This window comes from Arvicola amphibius, chromosome 6 (assembly GCF_903992535.2).
Source record: "Arvicola amphibius chromosome 6, mArvAmp1.2, whole genome shotgun sequence".
Classification (NCBI taxonomy): domain Eukaryota; kingdom Metazoa; phylum Chordata; class Mammalia; order Rodentia; family Cricetidae; genus Arvicola; species Arvicola amphibius.
The window spans coordinates 28,799,077-28,808,538 of record NC_052052.2 but is presented as its reverse complement, the minus strand read 5'-3'; the positions used below and the strand labels follow the sequence as shown (position 1 = coordinate 28,808,538).

The window sequence follows — 9,462 nt, the reverse complement described above, 5'->3', positions numbered from 1 at the left end:
GATTGCTTTGTTACTTGTGTTACACTTCAAGTTTACAATTCTTTTTTGTTTGTTTATTTGTTTGTTTGTTTGTTTGTTTAAGACAAGGTCTCATTACGTAGCTCTGACTGTCCTGATAATTCACTGTGTAGACCAGGCTGGACTCAAATTCACACACCATGATCTCCTGCTTTTGCCTCCAGAGTGTGGGAATTAAAAGCAGGTGCCACTATGCCCTTCCTAGTCATCCCTGTTTACTAACAAGGGTACCTCATTTCTAGTCTCAATGAGAAGCAAACTATATAAAAACATGGTTTGTCCCTCAGTATACAGGGACAGTTTCTGCCATGCAGCAAACACCAGACGAATAAAAATGTGTATGCAGACCCTTAGCACCACATGAAGACTGCATGAAGAGTTTAAGCATGGTGAGAGCGCATATGCATATAGAATGCATAGCAAAGATTTGGTTCATGTCTCCATTTCATTATATATGCTCAATTGCCAAAAAAAAATAATAAAAAATAAATAAAAAGCCGGGCAGTGGTGGCGCACACCTTTAATCCCAGCACTCGGGAGGCAGAGGCAGGTAGATCTCTGTGAGTTCGAGACCAGCCTGGTCTACAAGAGCTAGCTCCAGGACAGGCTCTACAGCTGCAGAGAAACTCTGTCTCGAAAAAAAAAAAAAAATATATATATATATATATGCTCAATTGATGATGGCACATTTTGGTATGCTATGTAAAATATTATTTGCTATTTTCTTCCCCAACTTATTTTCTGTAGTGTAGGGTTCAATTTATATAAGTAAAACACACAAATTATACAAATCTACTATATATCTATTTTATAGAGATTGGGAAAAAGTTCACTGGTGTATGACTCTTGTATTATCTAAAAAATAATTTAAAAATACTTTTTAAAAATCTACTTAAAGCCTGCTGAGAGATACTATGACAAAGGGGAAAACTGTTGAAAATTTCCAATTTCTTCTGTAAGATTTATAATCTCAAAAATACTGACATTGAAGAAAAGCCTGGAATCAAGTCAAAGAAAAAAGCCTTCATAATTCCTCCCAGCACCCTCATTCCTGGAGGACAGGCAGGCAGCACTGAGTAGGGAAGTAATCCAGCGAAATCCAGTCTACCAAACATGGACAGTCTGACCCAGATGAACAGTAAAAGACAGGGGGAGAAATGGAAAGAAAACATAACAGGCTTCTACTTACCCAAACTGCAGGGCCCGCCTCAGCAGGTAAGAGATAGAGCCTTACGGAGCAGCTCAGCCGTGTCACATACACAGTGTAAGCTTGGTGTTAGCGTCCAGCATGCGACTGTTTGTTTTTTTGCAAAAAAGAACCCCAAACAGGTCGTCCTCTTTTCCCTTTGTGCATTTGTGCTTAAACTCCAAAGGGTTAGTGAAACTTGTAAGCAAGGATGTCAGTTAATCAGAACAATACTTTACATGAAACACACACAGTACAGGGACACATCATGCTCAATGTAGTGGTGCTCAGCAGCTTTTCTTTTTCTCTTTCTTTCCCCCCACTCCTTCTTAACCTTTCGAAATGAGAACTGGATGTTCTCAGCAAGCAATTGTTAAAACTTTTCACATACTCCCTTATATGGTGAAGCAACAAGCCATTGAAAGTGGGCTACATTACACAGAAAATTCTACACCAGCACATTCTTTTTGGAAATATACCATCAAAGCAGGGCTGGTTCGACTCTGTAGATTTTATGAATTTACGTATTTATATACATGGGCCAGAATCAAGATATTTGTTTGAACAAATATTCTGAGCATCATTAAACCAAATGTGATTTACAACATATTGGCCTTCCCCACATAAACTGGCCATTGCTTCACAACATAGGAAATAAGCAGGCAAACACACATGTATATCCCAGAGACACATGAATATAATTTGGTTAAATGCACACACACACATAAGTATCCAGGAAGAATTCAAGACAACCAACAGCAACTATGGCTTTCATGGTACAAAATGAACGTGAAGTGAGAACTGTTAACTGTGCTGCATGATGGGATGACCATGGGTGAGGGGAACCAGCGTCTCAGTCAGTGAAGTTAATCTACCAGGTAGTTTGGTCACTCTGCAGGGGGAGATGGTTGGAAGCATTTTCGGGGCCAACATCCACAACTCTTGGCTATCAACCTTGGGTGACAAGGTCACAAAGGAGTAATCCTATCATATCTTATCTTAAGGAATGTCATCAGATACAACACAGAATTTAAGTTCTCCTTAGCTGTTCTGACGTGCAATGATTGAGTGTGGGTGGGGGTGGGAATGAATAGATCCAGAGGGTTTGCTGTAGGTGCGCTCTAGTGTTTCTGACTGACCAATACATCATGGAACCCCAGAAAAGAAACACATGACAAATGGCTGCTAAGGTGAGGTTAAACATTAAGTCACATTGGTCATGGAAAGCTAGAGACATGATTCTCAATCAGCAAAACCACTTTCATACCATTTAAACGGCACCCATAATACATGGATCCCAAAACTAAAAATACCTTTTGTTCTGTCTGCTGAGCCAGCTCGCTTTGGAGCTGCTGGAGCTGGTTGGCAGAGCCGTCACAAAGGTCGTGGTAAGCCTTGTTCAGGGCACTCAACTGCTCGGAGATCTGCTCCTTCTCTTTTTCTGAGAGCCTGAAAGATGAAGCATTACATTTTTCTCAGGGGAAAAATTCTCCAAACTATATTCAAAAACGGTTACACTGCTGCCATGAACAGATTTTCTGGATATAACCAGTCTCTTATACTCAACTTTGGCATCTCACCCATATCCCTCTATGATTCTCGATGATGTCAATGCTAAATAAATAACTCCTTGCTTGTAGTTCTGCAAATCTCAATCAAAAAAAAAATGGTAGTCTCAATACCTTAGCCTTACCCATACACAGCAAATTTGAATGTTGAAATAATATAAAATTATTTTACATTTAAATTCTTAGACCTCAGAATATATGATAAAGTCCTACTTTATATTTTACTCCTGTGGTTATTCTCATTTTAAACAAAGTATAAATTTCACTTACCTATTCTCTACCTAGTCATCTTTAACTTTTCTATTTTTTTAAAAAAATTATCTATGTATTTATTTTATGTGCATTGGAACCTGGGCCATAGACAGTTGTGAGCTGCCATGTGGGTCCTGGGAGTTGAACCCGGGGTCCTCCGGAAGAACAGCCAGTGCTCTGAACCTCTGAGCCATCTCTCCAGTCCCCACTAGTACATGGATGTATCTTCGGTGCACATTCCTTTTCCCTGGTCTCCCCACCCCAGTCTTAGTCATTTTTGTTTGTTTGCTTTGAGTTTTGATTTTAAGAGACAAGGTCTGTATGTAGCCCAAGAAGAGGGGGCTGAGCTGGTGACCCTTCTGGTTTAGTTCCCCACGATGGGATTACTACCATTCAATAGCTCACTTAACTCAAAGTTTTACTACTCAACTGCATTTATTTTAGAACATTTTCTAGGAAACATGATACTACATATGTAACTAAAGCCACCGTGTGTTTGTCACCACGTCCATTCTTTTCCTGTCTTCCTAGAGGGTCACAACTTGAATCTGGTGAATACTAAAAGTCCCCCCCAAATTAATTCTGAGAACGAACTATGTCGATTTACGTTAGAATTACCGACAAACTCAATGAGATTCCCCAAGCCTTCTGTGGCTCTTCCAATTGTTCCTTATCTATCATCTTCTCTATTTATCTTCAGTTTATCTTTGGCATCCAAACCCTGTAGTAGATTTTCTTAATATTATTCTTGCCTGTCCATTAATTAATTCGATAAAAACCAGACCTCTAAGATCCACTGCTGCAAATATATCCCGTGAGGAAAGGGGACCCCGTAGCCACCTGGACATCTTCCTGGTTTGCAATTTTAACTGGATCTGAGTATTTACCTCAGAAAATCCAGGCGAGAGGCCACAGTTAATCCCTTGTCGTTTTGCCTGAGCACCACCCTAATCTTCAATAAACCCCTTTGCCTATTTAAAAAAGAAAATACATATGGACCACTAGAAATTACTTCTCTTACTTTTGGACTTCACTCTTAACAAAGATCACCTTTGTGCACACCTTTCCTGAGCCTATATCTCCTGACTAACGTTGTACTTTCCAGCCTCTCTCACTTCCCTCATTTCTACTACCTCTCCTTTCCTGGACTTAAGGCAGTCTAAACACAGCTAAGCGTCCTTCATGTTCTAAGAAGTCACAGTCTTGTGAGAGTATATCCCGTTCCTTGTTCCTTGTGTTTAGAGCTTTCGTCTCCAATGACCATGCCTTTGGAAAGGAGTTGAGTTTCAGTACCACAGCCCCTCATCTCTCATTTATTTACTGCTCATCGTGCTGATTCTGAACTCACCCATCAACTTTTCATCAGTGCCACCAAAAAGTTCCGGCTGCCAAATGTATTAAATATTCATTAATCTTTCTTGACTTTTGAACCCCCCTCCTCTTTGGAACCTTCTTGGGTTCTGAGGTATTACTCACCAACATTTTTCTATTCCTTCTCTGAAGTTCCCTTTACAAACTGAGAAGACCTAAAAGTCTTTTAGGTTAATTTGCCTTTATGATTTCTACTATATTAATGACTTAAAATCTTTGTCTTTTTAAGACTTCTATCATTAATTCCAAACTTGTTATTCCCTGGCCACAGGCAATCTTTAGTGAGTCTACATAAGGTAGTTCACAAATCTTACTAAATATTAGCTGTTTATACTCTGACATCCTAGAGGCTCTCCTGTTCAACAATGTCTAAGCTGCATTATTCTGCAACTCACTCCCTTTTCTGTCTCTTATCTTTGTGAGTGATATCATTATATGATCAATAGCCTATGCTAGAAACCTACCAAACTTTTTGTTTGTTTTGTTTTGAGACAAGGTCTCACTATATAGTCTTGGCTGATCTAGTGCTCACTACATAGATCAAGCAAGCTGGCCTTAAATTCAGAGATCTGTTTGCCTATGCTGGGATTAAAGGCATGTACCACCATGCCCAGCAAGTCTAGCAGTTTATTTAATGATTTTCTCAAAGACTCATTCTTAATATTTTTTTAATTTCATACATTTATTTAGCATATGTGTATGTGCACAGGCACATGTGTACACATATGGAAGTCAGCAGTTAATTTGGGGAGTCAGTTTTCTACTTCTACCCTGTGGGTCCTGGGTATTAAAGTCAGGTTGTCAGGCTTGGTAGCAACTCTTTGTGCTGAACCACCTTGCTTGAATCTTTGTCACCTCTGTAATCTACCACATTTCTTGCACTCATTATCAGGACAGCCTCTTAATTTGCTTCTTGTCTTCTATCCTGCACCCCCATGTCAATCATGCTTAAAATTAATCCCCAGATCTGACAAGAATTAAAAACCAAAACAAAAAAATTCCTCAGTAAAAACTAAAAGGCTCTCGACAATTGGCTCTTGTTGCCAAGAATTCTCTACTCAAACTTCTCATCCCAAACCTAAGATTCAGCCAGGTGAAAAGGTTACACTCACTTATGACCATGCTTAGCCAAGAAGATCTGTGATGTTTTAATGGCCTCAGAAACTTGTTCTTTCTTGGTTGTCAGTTCTTCTGTCAGAACCTAGTAGTAGGAAATAAAAAAAAAACTTTTCAAACAAGATTTAAACAAGTCAAACATGATTTCAAATAAATTTTTAAAACCAAAGGAGAAAATATAACCTAGGTCAAATGAGCTACAGATGTTTTAAACAGTCAAGTAAACAAATAAGACAGCTGAAGTTGCTGTAAGTCTCGGAAGTTAGCCTTTTCTCAAGTAATACTTTAGAATAAAACGGCCATTGAGAATTGTTGTTCCAACGAATGATTCCACTAACCTGCTGCTCCAGAATGGCCTTTTCAATGTCTGTGGGCGCACTGGTGTGGGACGAGGCAGCTGCTCCTTGTGGATTTCTTGCCAGGGTAGATACCCAACCCAAGAGCTCTTTAACCTTCTCCACATGTTCCTGTTTTTCCTCTTCTACCACTTTCTACAGCAGAAAATAGAAAGTTGGTACTGTTGTCAGTCTCGCCGTGCTACATGACTTCAAGGTTCCAAAGCCAGACAGGAAATAAATTGTTCTTTACATACAGAATCTTGCTAACTTTCATAATTCAGGTCTAGGCTAATATTGAAGTGTTTAATATTCCTAAGTCTAGGAGGGCTATGACATGTCTTAGAGATAAATCTTTCTTTGATAAACATTTTGCAGAAAAAAGTGAAAGTGTTTCATGAACCAATAATACACATTAAACAAAGTATCTTTAAACAAAAATGCACACAAAACAAGGCTGTATATGTAATCCAAGGCTTACAGAAAGCAACTATTTCCCATAAGAGCACTGGTTTAGTATTAAACAACAACCAAACTTTCTAGAACATGATCACTGTAAATAAGGACAACAACTGCATGAACTTTACCTTTTAAAAGATGAGACACAGGAAGTCTAGTATGTAGTGTGAGGATCAACTTTAAGACTTGGCACATGGTAGCTATAAGCTCTACTAATGAGCCATACTCTCTGCCTGAGGCTCAGTTTTTTTGTTGTTGATTTATCAAGACAGGGTTTCTGTGTACAGCCCTAGCTGTTCTGAAACTCACTCTATAGACCAGGCTGGCCTCAAACTCTGAGATCAGTCTGCTTCTGACACCTCTGCTGGGATTAAAGGCATGGGCCACCATGTCTGGTGAGACATAGCACTTTTTATCATGATTTCAAGAAGAATTAGGACCCAACTATCCTCACCTCTTCCTCCTCTAACCGCCGGAGAGCATCGCTGATATATTTCACATGCTGAGTTGTTAATGTCACCAAAGCTGTGTATCGAGTCCTCAAGTCCATGAACTATATAAAGAACAATTTAGGTAAGTTATCTGCCGGAAAAGTAAAATTCAGTAGCTGGAAATAAGGAGGGCAACAGAAAGGTGACACAAATGAGATGTTTTCTTAAGGGAAGATGGTGGCATTCCTCCCTTCCTGCTCACCTCCTGTGTGATGGCATCTGAAGAGGAGATCATGCGGCGGCGCTTGCCAGGGGATTTCTGCTGTGATTCCACAAAGGCCTTGTATGTCATCAGCTGCAACTCATAGTCCTAGGAGAAGGAGAAACTTGACTACCTTTGCCTAGAACTTCATAGCTGACACATTACACAACAAAACCACAGTACTTTGTTGCTAGACTACGTTTAGTATTTGTTCAGACTATACATTGGCAAATATTGGGCCATTCTGCCTGTCAGAAATACTAATTCTGTCTCTATAAATGAATGTAGCTATTTATAGTATGGAAATGAAGGAAAATCACTGTTGCAATATAATTTATGTGGACTCAAAGTTCAAGTTCTTATCACTTTATTTATTGTCCAGGGTCTCGTGTAGCCTAGGGTAGTCTCAAACTATCTGTGAAGCAAAAATATTGACCTTAACCTTGAACTCCTAATACTCCAAGAGTGTACAGCACAGACTCAGCCTGTGGGTCACACATACCTTGCTGAATCCTGAACTTCCAACCTGTGATTTGATACCCAATTCTTTGAACTCACTCTTAAGGGAAATGAAGTTCAAACATGGGAAGTGGATTTCCTTAATTAATCCAGCAGATTAGAAACTGTTTCCAAAGCCTTAAAAATGCTTTTCTCATTTTACTACATATACTGTGCTTCCTCTGCAACCTGCAGCATTTTTCCACCCTCTTCCAAGCTTTCTTCATTTAAACAGTATCTAATTTATCTTCCCTACTTCTACTCTCATCTGCGACTGCTATCTTTTCCAAAAAACAAATATGATCACCCGTTCCTCTAACTAAAATCTTTCAAGGATGTAGACCCTACTTTGTCAAACATCAACATGTGTAGAGACCATCTGGGAAGCCTATGAACTATGGGGTCAGACCCAATAGATGGGAGGGCACTTCAAGCAGCCTCTCTGTGATGCTGACACTGCTGGCGGGGAGACCAGGGGTGGGGCGGCCTCTGCATAATATGTTCAGAGAAGAACCTACAGTGATGGTGAAATCTTCCTAAGATGGAGATCATTTGTTCCTTCTGGGATGTGGTACAGTTACCTTCACAATAGTGGAGTACTGCTGGGAAAATTTTTGACATTGGTCCAGTTTTGTCTGATTTCTCTCAATTTCTGCAAACAGTTCCTAGAACCAAAATATCACAACATTACCATTAAGATATCATCACTAAGTGGTGAACACTTACTATATTCTATGGCGGTGACTCTCAAGACTTAGAAGCATCACAATCAGATTGAAGGGCTAGGCCTAGATCTTGAGTTGGGCCCAGGAACCTTGATTTCTAACATGGTTCAAGGGATATTGATGCTACTGGTCTACATCCCTCTAATATTATACATGTTCAATTTCAGGTAATCCTTGCATTAACTTCATCAGTCAGGTTAAAGGAATAATAAACTATATTTTAAGAATAAGTTGTGTGCCGGGCGGGGTGGTGGCTCACTCCTTTAATCCCAGCACTTGGGAGGCAGAGGCAGGCGGATCTCTGTGAGTTCGAGACCAGCCTGGTCTACAAGAGCTAGCTCCAGGACAGGCTCTAAAGCTGCAGAGAAACCCTGTCTCGAAAAACCAAAAAGAATAAGTTGTAAGAGTCAAAGTTACATTTTAAGTTTTAATTACTATGCCTTAGAGATCCATGAAACAAAAATGCCTCTGATTTGCAAGCCCCTTGCCCAAGGACAGACAGCTGGAGGTTGTTGTTTACTATGGAAAATAATGAGCCATGTGTTTTTCATTCCCCCAAACAAGTTTGTTTAACCCATCTGCACTGGTTGTGCTTGGTCACATGTGGACAGAAGGTTTACAGGCAGGAAATACGTCAGAATGTATGCTTGCCCCTGACTGGACCAGATGAGAAATGCAATAAACTATGGGTTTTCCTTCATAAGCCACTGCAAACTATGATTCTGGGCCATTTCCAAGGACCTGGCCAGAGCCCATCAACCTGCCAGTATTTAATTAAAGCCTGCTTCAAATTTGGCTTTAAACTGTGGTACTGGTATTATTCTCAATTGGTAGGACTAATAAAAGAAGTAGAATACCAAACCAAAAGATAATTAATTTCTTCAAAGTTTTATAGCTAGAAGGTACATAAGCCAGATTGGGAATCAGTTAAACTCCATATCTCATATACTTAATAACACAGTATGAAGCAAAACAAAACACCGCCACCAACAAGAAAAATTCTTTAAATGAAGCAATTTTCTTCCAAACCCCACGATCTGGTTCTAGCAAAATAAAATGTAATATAAGAAATGGAGATGTTTAATAATTTCAATATATGACCATAGAAACTCAGGATTGAAAGACCTAATGGGTCTCTCTCTGGTCTAAAAGTTAACAGTATCTTTTTTGTTTGTTTGTTTTGTTTTTTTAGAGACAGGGTTTCTCTGTACAACAGTTCTGACTGTCCTGGAACTCAGTCT

The 9,462-nt window shown here is 39.5% G+C and overlaps 1 protein-coding gene across 10 annotated transcripts in view; it reads right to left on the bottom strand.

Annotated features, from left to right (window-relative positions):
* Positions 1-9,462, bottom strand: part of LOC119816258 (microtubule-actin cross-linking factor 1) — a 319,531-nt gene that overhangs the window by 129,993 nt on the left and 180,076 nt on the right. For all 10 annotated transcript variants that reach the window (XM_038332756.2, XM_038332759.2, XM_038332757.2 and 7 more), the window contains exons 30-35: positions 8,078-8,161; positions 6,999-7,106; positions 6,760-6,858; positions 5,850-6,002; positions 5,508-5,596; positions 2,518-2,653 (exon numbers count right to left, since the gene is read on the bottom strand). In XM_038332756.2, coding sequence (XP_038188684.1) covers positions 2,518-2,653; positions 5,508-5,596; positions 5,850-6,002; positions 6,760-6,858; positions 6,999-7,106; positions 8,078-8,161 — 669 coding nt within the window. The remainder of the gene's footprint in view (positions 1-2,517; positions 2,654-5,507; positions 5,597-5,849; positions 6,003-6,759; positions 6,859-6,998; positions 7,107-8,077; positions 8,162-9,462) is intronic.